Here is a 21,056-nt window from a genome sequence, read left to right on the forward strand (position 1 = left end):
CTGTATATTGGGGTCATCCCTATGTTTCCCGGGTTCTATGTTCCCCACTTACCACTTAAAAAGGGTTCTATGTTTCCCAGGTTCTATGTTCCCCACTTACCACCCAAAAAGGGTTCTATGTTTCCCAGGTTCTATGTTCCCCGCTTACCACCCAAAAAGGGTTCTTTGTTTCCCAGGTTCTATGTTCCCCGCTTACCACCCAAAAAGGGTTCTATGTTTCCCGGGTTCTATGTTTCCCGGGTTCTATGTTTCCCAGGTTCTATGTTCCCTGCTTACCACCCAAAAAGGGTTCTATGTTTCCCGGGTTCTATGTTTCCCAGGTTCTATGTTCCCCGCTTACCACCCAAAAAGGTTCTATGTTTCCCAGGTTCTATGTTCCTTGCTTACCACCCAAAAAGGGTTCTATGTTTCCGGGGTTCTATGTTCCCCGCTTACCACCCAAAAAGGGTTCTTTGTTTCCCGGGTTCTATGTTTCCCAGGTTCTATGTTCCCCGCTTACCACCCACAAAGGTTCTATGTTTCCTGGGTTCTATGTTCCCCGCTTACCACCCAAAAAGGGTTCTATGTTTCCCGGGTTCTATGTTCCCCGCTCAACCAAAAAGGGTTCTATGTTTCCCACTTGGTTGAGCAGGGAAAATAGAACCCTTTTTGGTTGAGCGGGGAACATAGAACCTGGGAAACATAGAATCTTTTTTGTGTAAGCGAGGAACATAGAACCTTTTTTGCAGGGTTAAGTGGGGAACATAGAACCCGGGAAACATAGATACGCTCCCGTCATATTCACATGTCATATAGGTAATATAAGTTGATGAACAGTGCCGACTCATCTGTCCCTGCAGATATCAAGATATAAATCCCATGTATAACCATTTTTTGTGACTAAACAAAAATGTATTAATATATGTCTATGTAACAGGCTGCACATGTTCAATAACAAAAATGTTTGTAAACAAGGACAAGACTATAACTCTATAAATTGGGCATTACTCACATTAAAAGACCTTCTTTTGTGTTTTTTGACCAATTTTGTACCCTATTACACTGCACAGCCTGACAGGCTGCAATAATAAAATGTCTTTTCAGTCTCTCTACAGCCTATACTTATACATATTTCTGTATCGTGATTTGGATGAGTATTATTTCTGGCCTACACAATTAGCATTTTAATGGGCCAAAAAACATCAATAACTGTTCTACACATTCATGTTTTTTTTTTCCGCGGTTGAAAAACCCACGTCACGTCCCTACTGCAATGAACTGTGGGTTATTAAATCAGTGAAGTCTGCGGATGTCTGCGCCCCAAACGGACTCTCTGGAAGTGTGATGTTCGCTTGAGGCCCCTTGTGGACTGGATGAACTGTAGCTTTGGGCAGCCTTAAGCACTCCCAGACATCCTGGGAATGTGCCCGCAAAGTCTGCGCATCTGCAAGTGCAGTGAAGTGCGGACATTTGGATTCAGCCAGAAACCAGGCAAGAAAACACACAAAAACAGGAAGTAAAACCAGACACGACACACAAGGAGAGAATCTACAAAATAAAACAGGAAACAGATTAAACATGAACAAATAACATGAAACAAGGAAACAAAAACCCAGGATCATGACAGAAAAGGCAAAAATCGCTGCATTAAATTTACCAAAATGCAGGAAATTAAGTGTTAAATGCTCCAAAATTTCTGGCCGAGGACTCTCAAACTTCTTGTTTCATATGTGCCCCCCCCAGTGTTGAAACAAATCCTACGCCCATTACAGAACTCATGACTACTAATTTACTATATAACATTCTGCCAAACACAAACATCAGCGTGATCTTAACAGCCGTATTTCAGAAGTTTCTATTTACCATCTGTGCTCCAAATGTGATTCCACAGTTTATGAACGGGATCATGTACAGTATGCGTGCTCACGTCCCTCCTCACAATTCATTTCTTTCCTGTTGTGCTGTAATGAGAAACTGTTATTCATGCTGTAGATTCAGAAGAAAACCTTGTGAAAAACTGACACAATTTTCTACCGCCTGAAGCCTAGTGTCAGAAATATGATCTTACCCTCACCTCTTAGCCTGACTGCCGTACTGTAATGATGCTCTGAGGTGAGCCCACTCATCAATTATTCACAGAATGCAAGATTTTCACTCTTTATCTTCTTGCCAGCTAGAGGAGACCATTTAAGAAAAATAGAGGAGGAAATAAAGGAAAAGAGAGAGAGAGGGGAGAAGAAAAAGCAGCATGCCGCTTGGCGGATGAATAAGAGAGTTTGCGGTGGACAGACAATGCTCTCGATGTGAGTTATAATTGTAGTTTAACAATGTGCGGACCTCTGGGATTTTCAGTATGCAATATATGGCCTTTAGACTAGGATCGCTATGGAAACCAAAGGCCCCGAACGACCTGCAGTGCCCACCCACTCGGACAGCCGTTAATCATCTTCGCTCAGATCCTGGCACTGCAGAATTTGGCCAATGTGTCAAGAAGCAATTATATATACTTAGTGCTCGGGCACCCGATCTCCTCCCTCCCCTCCCTTTCCTCGCTCTCACACTCTTAATATAATCACAGAGCAGTCAGTTTAAAAGCCCTCTGTTCATTTCACTATCTATCTGGGGGATGCACACAATGCAGATGAAGAGAAGTGTAGAAAGACAGAGGATATTCTATTCTGAGAGCCATTATAATCAGAATATTCTTTTCATATGAATCATATCCAGCCATTTACTCGTTTTACCAGCCTCCCGAGCTGACTGACATACTAAATTAGCCCAGCTGGCCCATTGCATTCGCTGCACATATTGGGTTGGTGCGGATCATGGAGACTAATGTGAGCTGACTAGAGGGAGATTATGTTCCGCTGCTAACAGCTAAAACGTGAATAACACGATCCGCAAACCCACGGTGTTCCCCCATTACATCAGCCCTGATCAGCTGTGTGAAAATGGAAGGAGAGCGAGCCGGAGAAAGAGATGGCGTGAAGTAACCGACAGACATACTCTACAGAAGAGAGGCGCTCCTGTATTGAAACTTCTGGAACATCCCATCCTGTGCTAAATTATGTCAGACTGTAATTTCTCATCAACACCAACCTAAATATGAGACGTACAGGTCTAAGTGAAGGACATACAGTGCTAAATTGCGCTGACAGACTTCCAAACAAATGTTGATTGCCTTCCCTGTGATTTACCAATGACAGACATGAGGTGGTGGGGGACGGGGGGGGGCGTATCATATTTTATTATTATTTACTGTCCTACTACCGTCTGCAGCTTTCAATGCCACTAAAGTCGTTTTAGACAGCTAGCTGTGCATTAGCGATGTAGAGGAGTGTTAGGCTTTGAACAGTTGATGACAGGCTGTCAGACAGCATCTCTCCATTGGGCTCCTTTTTACCAAGGTCCACTCTTGCAACAAGCCACTCTCCACCATACCGGCCATTCATCCAGAAAAGGACACAGGCATTTTTGACACATTTGGTGCTAAGTGAACTGAAATTGTGTGAATTTCACTACATAGCACATTATCACATTTGCAAGAGGCATGCACCAGGAGTGGGAACTGAAGGGGAAAGTTACTCCAGTCAGTGTGGGGAGACGACTTGAGACCATCAGAGTGAAGTGACGACTTTGGCTGTGCATGTACAGGACTAATTAGCATTGAATAAATCTGCCCTTCTCGCCTCATGTCATATAAATGGTGAATCATGACAGAATGCGGAGGGAAAGAAATAGCAGGAACAGAAAAGAGATGCTTGTCCTTGAATTGCCTCATAAAAGGCATATGGTGAATGAAACATCAGCTATGTGAGAACACGAGAAGGGTCCTGACACCATATAAAGCTAATTTACAGACGTAACTAGGCACACAAACGAAATCTAATAAGAACATTAAATGCTTAAAATATCTGCAATTATTTCCCATAATGTTGTTTGTCCTTGCCTGAAAGCAAGCTGGAGCTTACCTTATGAGGACAAATGGGGGGCGGCGAGTTAAAAGACTTCTCCGGTGTCTGGCTCAGGTTCTACAAGAAAAACACATTATCAGGGACATGTTTTCAATGGAGGGCATCTCCCAGCAAATCTTCAGTGACAGAAGTTGCAGCTTATTTCCCAGTCCTCGCCATTAGCATTTTTGCAATATATTTTAGAGAGGTTAAGCGACTCTCAATCAACAAGCAGGTCTTTTCCGCCCACTAATCCAAGACCAGAGCTTTTGTTGACAGTCGTATTTTAAATCTTTATCTTGACAATATCATCTTATCATACGGCGTGTGAGTGGGTATGGTGATGTATTTTGTTTTGTTTTTCAGTTTCCCCCCTTTCCTTCTATCCCTCCACAAAGATTATAAATCCTTCTTTGTCAGAAGATTTCGCTGAACATATGTTCAGACTTTTTCATACACGCCTGAATGCATTTTTTGAGGTTAAATGATTATCACATTGTTAATACACCAATGCATCACTCAGATACAAGAAAACACCATTAAAAAGCAGACGCAAGGTAAGTCAACAAGCCAACAACAGATGGTCCCGCTGCTTGTGATTATGCAAAGATCCAAAGTATTTGCATACTCACAATGCCATCATAAAAAAAGGAAACGAGGAGCCATCTTGGGCTGACCTCAGTGAGAAATGAAAAGAGCAATGGGTGAGCCGAAACCCAGCGGGGAAGTGAATGGGCTCTGCAGACTTCTTTGGGAATCTACCAAGGGCCTGCCTCCCGGGAAGGCCCTGTTGATTTCCAAGCAGGTGCTTTCAGTTATGCCCTCATATCCAATTATGTGCCTGTGGTACGTCTGATGCTCCCTGACACTATTAATGGCTGCCTTATGGTATCACCAGGACAGATGAGGCACTCAACTCTCCAGACTCTTAACATCTATATTTCATCGCAACATAGAAGGAGAACACCTCACTGACCGAGGCAACTGAGCGAGAGGGAGAGTGGGAGAAAAAAAACACAGCCAGGCTTTCACTGCAGCATAAACACTGCGTCATGAAATATAAATGAATAAATGGGTCTTGCCGGGATGATGGAATTAGCAGACAAAATTTTCCCTACAGATTGAGAAGTCTATATAACCATGATATCTTAATTGATGTGACAAATAAACACGAGTCATTTTCTTTGGGGATGAGAGCAAGAAATGGAAATGTGTTGCCTGGATGTAGATGGTATAATTTCCAGTGGGGAAAACAGAATGACCTTGAGTCCAAGAAATGCCCCCGAGATTGTGACTTATTATGATATATTTCACATGGCTGATTTAAATGGAGATGGATGAAAAACCGAGGACAGTCAAATTAATTATTACATGACCCTCGGATTTTGCAATATGCAGATGATTCTGCCCTGCACCGTCATTGACGCTTAATCAAGTGTAACAACAATGAAAATAGAAAAGCTTAAATAAACCTCATCCCAAACATTTATTCTTTCATCTCCTATAACTGCTTATCCTGTTAGGGGTTGCGGGTTGCGGGGGTCCTGGAGCCTATCCTAGATGACAATGGGCAAGAGGCGGGGTACACCCTGGACAGGTCGCCAGACTATCACAGGGCTGGCACATACAGTAGAGAGAGAGACAACCATTCACACTCACTTCACACCTACGGGAAATTCAGAGTCACCAATTAACCTGCATGTCTTTGGACTGTGGGAGGAAGACGGAGTACATGGAGAAAACCCTCGCTGGGTTCAAACCAGGAACCCTCTTGCTGTGAGGCGACAATGCTAACCACCGTGCTGCTGAGTGCAAATGTTATAACTCCCTAGAACAGTCTGATGTGCTACTAAAAAAGCAAAGGTCAAAATATTCTGTGTAATCAGTGTACAAAATCAGAAGCTAAATATGCTAAATTAACCAAGCAGAAAATTTAGAGATTCATTTAAAGTCTGTTTAAAATTGCAAACAACAGGAATTCTATTCTATCTTCATCAACCACTTTAATTTGAAAGCACAACTGATGTGGAAGAAGCAATATTTACTAAATACAAATATAATGTGTTGCTAAAAACTCCTGCCTGGATCCAGCGCTTTGGTTCATATGAATAAAGGAGGCTGTTCAAGCTTGATACCAACCATAGATAATCTAAATCCTCTTTCCTTTCTTGGACACACACACAAACACAAACACAAAGCAAGATCTCCCCAGGCTATAATCACTGTTGTTTTATTTTTTGGCGGATTTTTTTTCCCCCATTACAATCTCATTTTATTCTCTGAGCAGAGCAAACATCACTTTTCATTTACGCCATGTTCCTTTGTCACACAGCCCCAGTGTATAACGCACACATGTTAAAGGTAATTATTAATCATTAATTTTTCATCGGTGCAGAAAGCACGCAGCTTCGTGAGCGATAACTCACATTCCATGTTTTTACAGGAACCACAAATGCGATGATGATCATGTAAAGCATAAATAGAAAAGGAAAGAAAGGGGGAAAAAAATACTACTGTCATTTTTCAACTCACCTTTGGTCTGGAACATTTTGCATCTGATAGGGAAACACTATTGACAAGGCTTGCAACAGAGGGCCTTGGATTACACCATATATTGATGTTTTTGTCTTTTCAGAGCGCTTGGGGTGGTTATTGTAATTTGATGAGGCCCAGAGAGCACAATGCTATGATATACAACAACATTTATTTTCCGAGGAAACGGAAAGATAACTGAAACATGATGTTTCTTTGTCTGATTTCTTGGAGACATGCTGAATTAGCAAGGAGCCTTCCTGCTGTACGTGGGCTTGTTTTTACTTCAGCATAATTCTTACCCTCACTTAAGAACCATTATAACCTACAAACTTGTCTAAGTGTAATATTTTGTACTTTATAACCAGGCTGTTATCATGCAGTGTTCATATGTATATCGTAAAACTTCAGTTAAAAATCTAGTCCCAATTAAATGCCCTGTCCCTTTTACTAGCCTGGTGTGGCTACAAAGTTTGACAATTAGATGTTCTTCGGATATATAAAACCGGGTTGTTGGCTAGTTAAAATTATGTGCCCATTCCTCGATTACCCTGTAAGTTATTCGTGTTCCTTTAGTCTGTAAGGGTCCTCAATGAAGGTTTCTTCATAAAAATGAATCCAAGTTGTGAGTATTGTTTTAAACAGGATAAAGTGGGTATGCTGGGTGCCATAATCCTCTGGTGTCATAACTCTTTCTGATGCACTGTCTGTCTGCACTAGAATCAAATAAATGATTCAGAATTGATATTATCTGAGGCCTAATTTAAAACAAGTAACGTTCAAACTGGTTTGAATAAATAATTTGATTGTATTTCCCATCTTTGCTTAGCAACAGTTTTGTGTGAAAGGAATTAAAGGCCTGTCTCAAATATAGGCAGTTTGTGTCAGTAATTTAAGCAAATAATAGCCCGGGCTATTAATTGAAGTTTTACGGTATCTACGAAATGCAATGCACCACAATTCATAAATAACTCTATCATAATCATGAGCCAGTAATTCGTGTATTGTCTGGATTGATGGATTGGTCAAACAACACAGGACTTTCCCCCAGGAGACTGTAGTTCAGAACTGCATGAAACTAAGTGACCTTTAAGTTATTTTTCGGTTGTTTTTCTTTTTCTAAAGCTACATTGAGAACGTTAACTTTACATTTCGTACATAACATCATTCGTGGGGTGCTATTTTATTAGATATTATACAAACTGTTATATGAGGCTAGACTGATATAATTCATATTTAGGTGCATCTCCAGTCCAACGCAGAACTAACCAAAAAGTAACTCAAGCCATCTTGCTTGAAATGAAAATTAACTCAAACCTTGCTACCCATCTTCCTCTCTGTGTCTATGTGCCAGATGTGGTACGTCAACCCTAACGCAAGAATAAATGTTGGCAAACCACGGATATGCAACATTTGTACATTGTTATGTTGCGGACATTTGAAACTTAACCTTTTGTTTACTTTTAAATGTCACTGTGGTTAATGTGTGGTTAAATTGAGGCATAAAACCCACTTGGTTATTGATATGAAAATATAATGTTTTGGCTGAAAACACCAGGTTTTGGTGCCACAATCACAGCTGGGAATGCAGTGATGTGTTGCTAAAAAGTGACCAGTTTTGTTGTTTGTCCGTCCCAAACAGTGGCCTGCAGCTTGGCAGCCATCTCGCCTAGGTCTCGTGCCATCCACCATCCCCTCCACCTCCAGATAACAAATTCATCACAAATACATGTAGCCAGAACTAAACCTCGTTAAAAACGTTGATATGATATGTTTGAAACACAGAAATGTAATGTATTTGTGGTTTGCAGTTATGTACAATGCCAACATTTTATTCTGGCGACTGGGATGAGTATATAGCAGTCTGGTCACATTCAACAAGCCAACTTCCCTTACAAACCCCATGAAAAAAACAAGAGCACTATTCAGTGCTGAGTGGACAGGGACTTGTGGCACATTTGTGTTTCTAGCCCCATCAGCTCAGCCTCCATTCTCCACACACACAAGGATGCTTTATGCAGTCGTCCTCCCCGGCTCCCTCAAAAAAAGTGCCATGCTGCATTTAGTAAACTGCGTTTCCAGCAGCTAGTTACTGCTTTTCTAACTCTGTTTGCCACCCCAACATTGTTTCCCCCCCTCCCTCTCCTCCCAATAAAATATAGTTCTCTCACTAGGATTAAAGGAGCAATGTAGTTCAAGGATTATCAAATGCCTTTGATCATGTGACTGCCATGTTTTTGATCTGCAGCACATAGCACCAAATATATTCTCTTTTTCTTGCCTTCTGTCTCTATCCCTCTCCATGGATTTCCCTTTGCTTGATGGTTCTCTGCAGTGTGAGAAGACCTCTTGACAGGCAGTGAAAGAAGAGAGTGTAACAAGCATACAACGCAAGTGCTATGCAAGATAAAGCTGCCTTGTGTTGAAGTTTGATTAACACGTTTATGACATGTAAGAAGAACAAGATGCATATTTATTTTAGCCCAAAATTGTTTTCACAGAGCCTCATTTTTCTCACTACATATTGAACCACTCATACATTTAATGTTTCCCCTCCCTTTTGAGGCAATGACACAGATGTTTTGAGTATAAAGAAAGCGACCATGGATTATATGCCTTTGAAACAGGAAGTAAGGTTTCAGATGCCTCAACCCCCCACCGCACCCCCAACTGCACCCCGCTGCTGTTCATTAGCAATTTCTGAGCCTTGGGCTATTATGCAGTGTTTCAATCCCTGCATTATTATTATTTAGTGGCTGACTTGGACATGCAATCAAAGGGACATGCAATATGTGCAACACTTGTATTGCAAAGCAGTGCCTTTTCCATGATGCCCAGACTAAAACCCTATAACTGTGAGCCAGGGGATCCATGGCTCAAATTTAGTCAGCATACCTCAAAAAATTTTCTTTATCCTCATTGTACAATCAACCCCTATTAATGTCATTGCCAAGACAAAAACGGGACATATCAAAACAATTATTTTGATGTGGCTTCAAGCAACAGAACGTTTCAATGTGAATGGCGCTCGAACCTAAAATCATTATAAGGCGTGGTTTCGGGGCAAAAAAAGCCCATCAAAAAATGATTGAATATCATTTTAATGGGTAAAAACCTACAAGGCTTTCATACTGTCTACCTGCCATGTTATTAGATAGACCATGTCAGTCAAGTTGAGGAACACAGAAACAACATACAGACAGGCTGACAAGACATAAGCATGCTGCCTTCCATCTTCGTCCCAGCTTGGCATGTTTATCTAGTCTTCCTTGTGAGCTTAGCGCAGTACTGCGCATATGCATACAGAATGATGAAGGTTCAGAAACTGGTGCCTGAAGGAAGCTGCACATATAGCACAAGCTCTTTGAAATTGTGCCAGGGTGGGCCTCATTTGCAAAGCAATTTGACAACAAAAGTAAAATACTCTACAACTTCAAACCAAATTCTAGAGATGCCAACTGGTACGGCTGTGCGGTTTGCTCAGAGAGGGAATTCAAGAGGGTTACATCCGGCGTCTTGTGTGTGTGTGCTTCTGACATGGCTTATTTGCAGACCTAGCATTGCACCAGTGCAATGTCATGATTGCTTTGGCAAGGAAAGAGGGCCTAATTTACATGAGAGGGAGTCCTAGAGGCACACAGGAGCTTGCCTTTGACCAAGGTGCCAACAAGCCTGCAGAAAAACAATGTAATTACAACCTACAAAGCTGCTGTGTTTAGTACAAACTCACTCTTAATACAGCAGAACCACAAACTAGTAAATCAGTCAGTCATCCAAATGAGCATGACTAAAAATGTGGTAATGCAGAGTTTTTTTTGATTATTATAGTTGGAATACATAAATTTTGATACACTCAAATCAGATTTAAACTGCAGAGGCCATTTTGGATTCATGATTTCCAGTATGAATATATTTTATGCAAAATATCCAGTACATTTTATTCTCCTCAGGTGGACTGGAATCCAGTGCAGTCAGTCACAATTCACTCCATCACCAGTCCTCATTCACTAGAGATGTAGCGTTTCCTTTTTATTCTCCCTCCCTGTGATTCTGAACAGTCTCTGCAACCATGGATTGTTTTGACAAGTGCAATATTGCTGTGGATTAACTAGAACAGGATTTCATACCATGTGGGTTTATGATAATCTAAAATATGTCGAGGAAGCTTAATATTGTTTTTACTGCCTATACAACTGCTATGACTTTGCATTAGGACACTGAGTTTCCACAAACCTGATACCTACAGAAAAGGCACAGGCTGATACTGTTTTTAAATTGAGCAACAGAGCTCGCTGTGTACCACAATACATGCAGGGCATATTTATTGGCTCAACAAAGGTTTGTGTATCTGTGCCCATGATGTCTTTAAAAAAAACAAAATCAGGTCACACAGAGTCTGTATTTTGTTTTCATTTCAAGCTTTTCTATTTCGACTCCATGCTGTCAGTTACAGTGCACAGTCTTTTTTTTTTAAAAGACATACTATATTTGACCCCACATGTCTCCACCTTGTATGCACTCTCAACCCAATCACCAGAAAAACAATTGTAGGTTATTGCAAACCATGGATACCTTACATTTGTACTTTATGTTATAGCAAATACCTTGAAACTTTACGTTTCTTAACAAGGCTGTGGTAAAGTTGTGCTTAGGTTTCGGCACAACAATCACTTGGTTATGGTAAATGGACTGTAGTTATATAATGCTTTTCTAGTCTTCTAACCACTTAAAGCAATGCAACACTACATGTCACATTCACCCATTCACACACACATTCACACAGTGGTGCCTGAGGCTGCTGTACATGGTGCCACTTCCATTCAATACCATTCACACACACTCCCACACTGATAGAACCAGGACCAATTTGGGGTTCAGTGTCTTTCCCAAGGATACTTCGACATGCTTCAATACTTTGATACTTTGAAGTGTCAATCTTCTGATTTATGGATGACCTGCTCTACCTCTGAGCCACAGCCGCCCCTCTAGGCAGGAAAAGATTATGTTTTGGCTTAAAACACCCATGTTTGGTGACACAAAAGGCGCGAGACAAGCAGGGACGAGCCGGTAAAAAACACCCAGGTTTCGGCGTCACAAACACTGTTGGAAACGTTGCAAAATGTTGGCACAACCTGGTCTCACTCTGAAGTTGTCGAATACTGGCGCTGGGGCAGTGACTTCTGGTGTCAGACGGCGACGAAAAAAGCCGTCCATTCACATCGGCACAATACGCTGATGATGATGTAGTTTATGATATAGTTTTCAGAGGAAAACACGGCTGGACAACAATGATAGTTAGGGTGGCAGAAGTCCAAGTAGGGTGGGAAGGAAGGGTGGTGGATGGGTCCAACAACCACTGACTTTGGCTAAATGTAACAACAACCACCACAACAACCAACAACCACTGACTTTCACCTGGGAGCCCAGTGTTCACTTCCTGTTAGATTATAAAGCCAAATCCTGTTGTTTTTCCCTACACCCAACCATGTGCATCTGTTGGCTAAATGTAACCATGTGTATTTGTTGTTCAAGGAACAATTTGTGGTGTTGTACTGACGTAGTGCATTTATTTTGAGAGAGACTGTATGCAAACTGTAAAATTCCTGTGAATATAAAGGTGTATTTTGAAAGGTGACAATGCATGTACCAGGCAGAACTTGACACGTCAACAACAAACGCACCCAGGGTACTTTGCAAGTCGTATCTTGTTGTGGAAAGTCCATGACCAAACGTTGATATGTTTGGAGGTCGGAGTGAGAATGTGTTGGTTGGCAACAAACAACTAGTGTTCTTGAATTCCAACAGTGGTCTGCAACTTGGTACATTTTGCCTAAGTGTCACGCCATCGACCTTCCCCTCCACCTCCCGATGAGAAAAGTCAGGTTATATATTATCACTTTAGAAATGTGGTTGTGGTTTGTGTAATGCAATCATATTCTTCTATCAACTGCTGGCACTCGTACTAAAGTTTAAGTTTGACCTCAATACTAAACAAAAAACATTTATTAAACGTTGTATTTCTTTAATATGTTTCAGTCAAAAAGCCTTTCTTCAGAGCAGCATTCTTTGGCTGTAACCTCAGATCATGATGAGGGAAAAATTCATCTGGATATGATCAGTTTGTTGAAATAGTGAATTAAGTAATACATTCTGAATCAATAATTCATCAGTGAGAATCATATTAGCATGGTATTATACAAGCAACATGAATTCTTGCTGATTATTATTTGAAATTGTCTTGAGTCTTGAGTGAGTTATGTAAATTTTGCGGTTTATAAGGGGAGAGGTCTCCTCGGATTAAGTTGGATATAATTATATGTGTGTTTGGAAATTTGTGAACATTACAACACTGATGTTGTCTAAAACACGAGCTAACAGGCAAACACTACAAAATCGTCGTCACTCAGATAGTTTGGAGAGGAGGGGCAGTTTGATACAAATTGAGGCCACGAGACGAGAGACTGTGTGCTGAAAAGCTCTCTAATCCAGTAATATTTTGGGTGACTTTCTAAGATAAATACTTTGGCATTGTCTTGATGAGAGAGCCTCGCCTCATTTAAGTGTCTTTGGGATCCGGATCAATCCACATGGAGGGAGTCAGACTTGTACACTTGACCATATAATGTGGCATGCTTGTCACAACCCGGAATGCATTTCTCTCTTCAAAGTATATTTCTTGGCCTGCTCTCGTCACTCACTCCCTCTAACCAATTTGTCATTCTAAGCCTAGCCTCTCTGCTGCCAGCGCCTAGATGATAGCAGTGGGCCTCTCTGATCCAGGCAGTGGCTAGGGAGCAGGCCAAGTGTTACGCGAGCCACCCTGGGACACCAAGCAGGCGCTTCTGCCGGCTGATGCACGCCTCCACGGCCGAGAGGAACTGGCTTTGCAGATGCTTTCAATTCGACACAGAGTGGAGCTCATCTACTTTGCGAGGACATTTGCTTTGTGTTTGTGCACTGCGCTTGTGTATTTTTGTGCGCAAGTGTGCATGAGCATGCACGTGTGTGTGTCAGAAAGATTAAGAGAGGTCTGCGTGTGTGTACGCGTTCATATGTTTGTGCATGACTGGATATATCAGTGTGTGCATGCATGAGAGTGTGTGAAGCTGCTTTTTTATATAAAGGCACAATTATCCTGAAATGAGGCTGAGCTTTTTTCCTGTTTTCTTTTTTTAAGGTTCACAATTATAGTATTTGCTCAGTTCTGATGACCTACTACTTCTCTGCTGATGTCCTTTAGAAGTCAGACACCGTTTCCCTCCACTGGCAGACCTTCTTCTCAAGAGCAAGAGGCAACACAACACCGTCGTCATCACTTCATTATGCCTGTTTTAAGCAACTATTAATGCCCTCATTCAAATGCTTGGATGCTGCTTTGCTGTTAAGCTTATCAGCAACAGTCAACCAATTTACTACCGCAGTTCTCTCTCTAGTCGGGTGAGCAGAGCATTAAGTGTATTCAAAATTACATTAGCTACATATTGTTATTGACTGCTTCTCACGGTCAGGCAAAACTTCATTTTGATAAATGAATATAAATGCCATCTGATCAAGTGAAATTACACCGTGTGTGTGCCGTGCATTAGCAAACCCACTCTCCTCATTCCACTGCCTTTTTGAGGAAAGGGGGTCAGGAATGATAAATATCTCAGTAGCTTTTGATTTAGGTGAGACAAAACAGTGACGCTGGAAGAACAAAAGAATGTAACCCTATTTGGATGTGAATTTGGAAAACGTATGCTAATCATCTTTTGTTGGTGAAATTACAGAGAAGCCGCCGGTTTTTCATGAGCAGTCTACTGTGCTCTCTGCGGAGGTGCTCGACGCCGACCTCTCAGACCCCTGTGCTTTTATGTTGCAGCCCTCTGCAGCCGTGCTTGGGATTAAACTATGCATGGCTAATGCATTTTCACCCAAGCAGACGTATTTATCTTTAGCGCGTAGACTGTCACCCCCCATTCTGCGCCCAACAATCGTCTCTCTGAAAATAGACCCCTTCATTCGTCTGCATGAGAATTGAGACTTGAAGTAGCTTGTTGAATGCCTAGCCCGAGCTTTCTCGTTAGACACTGATACCCATCTCGCAGAGCAACACCGGCCTTTTATCTGTCTGAGCGTGATTCAGTATTTGATTGGGAATGAATCTGGAAGGCTCCAATCAGTTTCCCTTGTATGAGCACAGTTAACATGTGTGTGACTGCTCCTTGAGCACTGATGGCAGAGACATGGGCGATTAAGGCCAGAGCCCCAATCAAACCAGCTGTGTGCCATTCCCCCCATGACACTGGTTGTGCCAGGCATGTGTTCCACACTACTAGCAGGCAGAGACGCCTCAACCAAACCCCCAGTCTGGGGAGTTACGGCCACACATGAACCAGGACATGTAGGCAGATTGGGTTTTAAGCTATACAAACATTTTTCAGAGACAGAGCTGCTATGCAAGCAGAAATAATCTCATTGGTTGTGTTAAACCTCAGTGGAGAATTTTCCTGGCCAAGCAGCAGTAGGCTGCTGAAGCCCAGTGCAAAAGGCAGAGGAGTAAGACAGTAGGTAGCTAATATTATGAATCCCAGTGCTCTTTCTGAGTAAAAGAATGCATTTAAGCAACACTTAAGATAAGTTATCTGGGTAAGATTGATGCCATTTCTAAAAGTAACCATTAGTGTTTTGTATTCATATCACTCAGAGTGTCCCAGTTAGCGAGCTTTTGCTCTGGAAAGCAATGCAATTATATAAACCTTTATAAACATCACATTTAAATACAAATCAAATGAACCAATGAAAAAAGAACTGTCATAAATAACCACATCGCATTTCTTCCATTGAATAAAAAACATCTAATCATTTCAAAGTGCAACATTAGCTTACGTGTCTTTTTAAATTCCATTTTACCATCTCATATTGAATAAGCACTAACCAGCGGGTTCAGCCTTTTAGTTGGGTACTCCAACAGGAGAATGTCTGCTTTGTGAATACACATGTCCAGTTTTAATATAATATGACCCTCACTTTTCTAAAATGTAATTTCCAGAACAAAATCATCTTCTATTCACTCCATAACGTGACATTGATATCTAACAAAGAATACTTCATACCAGTCTCTTCAACTCAGTTATTACATTTTCTACAAGCCAAACCAAGACTGAGCCTCAATCTCCCCCTACCAAAATACAGATACTACAAATGTGTTTATGATTTATATTCACAATCCTTTAACAAATGACGACTTCGAATAACGATAAGGCGGCACAGTGGGGCAGTGGTTAGCATTGTAGCCTCACAGCAAGAGGGTTCCCAGTTCTAACCCCGGGGTGGTGAGCCCTTCTGTGTGGAGTCCATGTCAGTGTGGGTTTTCTCTGGGTGCTCCGGCTTCCTCCCACAGTCCAAAGACATGCAGGTTAATAGGTGACTATAAATTGGCTGTAGGTGTGAATATGAGCGTAGATGGTTGACTGTCTCTATGTGTCAGCCTTGTGATAGTCTGGTGACCTGTCCAGGGTGTACCCCGCCCCTCGCCCAATGTCAGCTGGGATACACTCCAGCCTCTCTGCGACCCCTAACATGAAGCGATAATGGAAAATGAATGAATGAATAGTAATAAGAAAAATAACATTGGCTGTCTGTTACAGTCTTTCTTGCTAGGCTAATTTATACAGTGTGAAATGCCATAGGCTTGTGCTAATAACGTTAGCATGTTGTATTTGTCTGGAAAACGTGTTTAGTATAACACAGTTGTTTTGTTGGTGAACCTTGTGAGTTGTAATGGAGCCGAATTTTGTAACGTTACCTTTGTTAAATGTTGCTGTTGTCCCTGGCTTCATATGAGCTGAGGAAAAGTCTGCTAGCTGCAAGGCTAATTCATACAATGTAAAATGCCATAGGCTTGTGCTAAAAACATTAGCATGTTGTATTTGTGGGGAAAACGTGTCCAGCAAAAAACAAATGCTTTGTCTGTGAATGCTGCAAGTTGTAGTGAAGCAGATTTGTGTACTTGTGTTTGAAATTGTCTCTATTAAGCCGCTTTTAATGTTTTATGGTGTAGGTTCTGAACTGAGCTGACGCACAAGTATAACTCCAACTTGATGCTAACAAGTGCGTATCAGCTACATTAACATCTTCATCATTTCCCAGCTGAAGCACAAACTATATTGATAGGACATTTGGCAGTAAGTTAGCTATGACCTGGAAGTATGACATCAGTTGGAACAAAGGATTTCATTGGACAGAAATCTCCGTAGGTGGAAATTGGCTGAAATCGAGGTCCGTCTGACTATTTGTGTTACACAGGGGTGTGCCAGCCCACACGAGAACTATCAAAATCAGCTTTTATATCAGTATCTGTGCTTGGTGTGTAACGGCTTTTACTATTACACAGCTAAGGAAAGCTTTTGTGAGATATAGTAAGACAAGTAAACTCAGAGTGCAGTTATTTAGAATGAAATACTGTCTTTAAGACGAGGTCAATAACTGGTGCTGCACAGGGATCAATCTATAACCAGTAGCCCTCCAGGCCGCGCTGTCAATCCCTGCATTTGTTTCTAACACAATAATAACTGGGGAGTTATGATCACGAATTGAATTGCTAATCTATTTTTTCCCTGTGTTTCAGGTGGACACACATGAATTATGCAAATCTACAGTGTTACAAATTCAAAAGAGATTGTTTTCGAATACATGTTCAAGTTGTGCACTCCAGACCTCGATGGACATCTCTACAAATTGTGGTCAGGATTTCCGCCCCGCCTCCTCTACACAAACTCTCTGAATGACATGCCGAACCATCAGCGGGCTATCAAACAGAGGCACATACAAGGCCTTCTAAACACCTATTAGAGCTATCGATGGTGGAGGCAGAGGTTATGACCATGGAATGGGGAGGATATTTGTGTCTCTCACTCCGCATTACCAGCATCTTTGGAAAAAGCTTTATAGATTTGGACAGCGGCGAAGGAAGGCTTTATCAGCACCAACACAGAGAAACACATTAAGGGATCAGAACCCCAAAGGTCAATTGTGGCTGTGGGCAGTGCTTTGTTACGGTGTCCTCTCTGTTTATGTTGCACTGAAGCCAAGTGACACGTGAAAACAAGTAATGATACCAATTTTGTGTACATTTTAGAAGCCCTCGGTATAAAACACAGAGGCAGGGTTTAGCTCTTTGTACTGATTATACAGCGTGTTAACATTTATACATTTTCCTCCTTTCTGTGAGATGCAGGGTCAGTGCTCTCCGCTCGGTGTTCTGTGCCCTTTCTCACGCTCATGACAGTGAGATAATAGGTGCTGATGTATCATAATTTTTTTTTAAAAAAAGGGATGATAGTGGAAACAAAATGTCAGAAAGCTTTTCGGTAACCAGCTCGGAACTTCCTGAATTTATTAATCTGTGAACTAAAACGGAGCCTAAATGCAGTTTTGTGATTTTAATATTTTCTTCAGAGAACTGTTACTGGAGCTGTAGCTGAACACGCCACGTCATTAGAACAGCACACTGCCCTTGTTCATGGATGTAAAAACCTCTCCTTTTCAGGATTTAATGTTTTTTTTTTCCTCATATATTTTTCAGGATCTGAACAATAGACTTTGTGACACTGTGTTGTGATTTACTTGTATTTTGCAGGGCAACACTCACTGGTTGAGACAAATCCTTAATCCCTCACAAGATAATAATAATAATAATGTAATCCTTATTCCCAGATGGAACCATTTTCTGAAAAGACAGTTTTTGGCCCCGCAGAGGTTCTATTCAAGAAGAAGAGCAATGGGAAGTTATTTAAAATACACAGCAATTAAAATAAGACACACTGCTCAATCCTACCCACCATGCTAATCCTCTCTGATACAGATGTAGCTATTGTAGTGCAAAAACTTTCTCATTTTACTGTATCTATTGTGTATCAGTATATAATATTGCGCTCTTACTCCATCCCCAAGTGTATTTCTTTAGAAACTGAAAATGTATTCTTTTCAGATGCCAGTAGGTGCAACTAGTGATCTGACTACCTGCCATTGAAGAGGCATGAGATTTGAGTTTAGTTTACAACGTTTTCATAGGGGAGGGGAAAGAAGGCAACAAAAATATGGCTGCAACAGCTGCTGCAGTGCTACTGTAGAATAAATGCAGCACAGATGAAAGATGATGAGTGCCTTTTTACTCCTGGACTTCACAAGAGTCTAAGAAGGCACACACACACACACACACACACACACACACACACACACACACACATGCGCAGGCGTTTCACACAGAGAAACACATCCACAAATGCAAAACGCGGGCAAACATACGACTGAAGACACGCCGCTTAATGTTTTCCCTTTCTAATGCAAAAGACAAACCAATGCGAGAAACAGATGGAATCATTTCTAAACCACGGAAATCGCTCATGACCACAATCCTAATCCTAATGAATGCTACACCATGTTCGTGATTGCCATCTCGCTATCTGCATACGGGCTCGTGGAAAATGTTAATTGTTATGCTAATCTGTCAAATAGAGATAAATATAGATGAGCAAAAAGCACATGTATGAGGCATGTCAAGATGATTTATTATAAATTATATATTGTATTTAAATTATGTATGTTTCTTTTCTCTCCCTTTGATTTTCCGTCTTTATTTCTTTATTTTTTTTTGCTATTTCTTTTTTTTTTTTGTCTTTCATTCTCCTCTTTTTTCTTTTTTGAAAGGCAGTCTCTCTAAATCCAATACAGTTTCTCTCAGCGTGAGGCAGCTTCAAAGCCCTGCTCTGTGGTCAGGCCCGTCGATCCTCTCACCCACCTCCTGGTTGTTTAAGAGAGCAAAAGCACAGCAGTGCAGTTTCTTAAACACACAGATCCACCCCAGCACCAACAGAGGGACCGCTGTTTGGCAAAAGAGCTCTCTCTCTCTCTCTCTCTCTCTCTCTCTCTCTCTCTCTCTCTCTCTCTCTCTCTGACTATCTTTCCTAACCTTGGACTCTGACTCCCCCCTATCCACCCCCCCTTACTCACCCTCCTCCATAGACCTCATTATACCCACATACTCCTCACTCTCTCCACCCCTCTCTCATACAATTTATCTTTCGTTGCCTCTCTCAAACTCACTCCATCTGTCAGTTACCTCACCCTCTCCATCCCTCTACCGTCATTTACCTTTTCTTTTTTTCCATCCCCGGCTACTTCAGCTGTCCTCGCTCTTCACCCGGCACTCCATCCCAGTGTCCCGTGCCTCCCCTCTATCTTTGCTGCAACTCAATCCCTATCGCCGCCTCTGCCTTTCGCCTCACTCTCGATGTAAAGTGATTGATGCCAAGCCTGGGCTCCGGGCCATCCCTCCTACCACACACGCAGGGACATCACACTGAACCCAGAGGGGATGCCACTACCTCAGAAGGGGGAGTTGAAGTAGAGGGTGGCTCCGGAAGGTTTGGCCGAACGAGCCGTGCCCACCCATGTCTGAAGGGAGGCAGGCTTGGGGGGCCCCTTGGTGGGGAGCACGAATTGGTACACTGGAGTGCTCATTATGGCTCTGTAGGGACTGTCCTGCGGGGCATCCACTGTGTGGCTGTGGAGCTCATTACGCCAGGCAGCCACGGAGCTCGAGGCACCCAGAGGCAACAGGGCTCATTGCAGAGATAAGAAAGGGGAGGGCTGCCCAGATTACCCTTAATCAGAGGCACCTGTAGACAGTCAGCGCCTCCCTCCTCATTGCTTTCCGTTAAGCCCCCACCCCTCCCAACGCGCACGCACGCTCCTTTCTTGCTGCTGTAATTATTGCAATTGCTTCACTTGACTGTCATTCCTGAGCACGAAGTTGCACAGCTTGCCTCCTAATGAGAAACCCAAGCTATGATCCGGAGGTGTTATTTATTTATTTAATTATTTATTCAACACAGCATGTATAATGTCAATTATTTAAATTAGTGTGATTTTAGCATGCGGCGCTCTGCAAAGCTCTCCCCACTGTGCGTTATTGGCATTCGACTCACATCACTCTGCATCCACCTTTGTGCGGTAGATGGAGAGTTAATTAAGTTTTAATGTGACATGTTGCTCAAACTGAAGGGATACGATTCAAATCAGCTATTACTGAAATAGGAGGTGACACGTATAGTTAAATTACATAAACATTTCACCTCTGCAATGTCTAGTAAAATGAAAAGATAAACAGTTCAGACAGCGCCCAAAACAATACATACAGAGCATGGGAACAAATGTGGATGGATTAGAGAGGCCTGGTTCGATATCATTTCAGATGCGTCTCAGGTTTGCTGTTTTGAATGAGTTGTATTGGAGCTGAGGTGTTCATATTTCAGCGAACTGACAGAAGGCCAACGACTTTAAATTACATCATTTCAGTTTTTAGGTCAGCAGGAACTGTGGAAATCAAATTTTGGAAGTGGTAATCTCATTCACCCAGTACATCACTTTCCCTCCACCTGTAACCGGATGTGAAACCGGTGCTACCCTACGCTGAGAAGAACGCAAACTCCTACCTGCCTATTTGCATAATAAAAAGTGTTGCTGTCAGTTGTTTGGGCAAATGTCTATTTCTAAGGATGACACAACAAACAAGTGTTGACTTTGATGTGAGTTCTAGGGTTCTAGCTA

The 21,056-nt window shown here is 41.9% G+C and overlaps 1 protein-coding gene across 1 annotated transcript in view; it reads right to left on the reverse strand.

Moving 5' to 3' along the window:
• Positions 1-21,056, reverse strand: part of pcdh11 (protocadherin 11) — a 172,099-nt gene that overhangs the window by 105,924 nt on the left and 45,119 nt on the right. The window contains exon 4 of the mRNA XM_050043012.1: positions 3,951-4,010. Within this exon, the coding sequence (XP_049898969.1) occupies positions 3,951-4,010 (60 nt within the window). The remainder of the gene's footprint in view (positions 1-3,950; positions 4,011-21,056) is intronic.

The sequence above is a fragment of the Epinephelus moara genome, chromosome 4 (genome assembly GCF_006386435.1).
Source record: "Epinephelus moara isolate mb chromosome 4, YSFRI_EMoa_1.0, whole genome shotgun sequence".
Taxonomy (NCBI): domain Eukaryota; kingdom Metazoa; phylum Chordata; class Actinopteri; order Perciformes; family Serranidae; genus Epinephelus; species Epinephelus moara.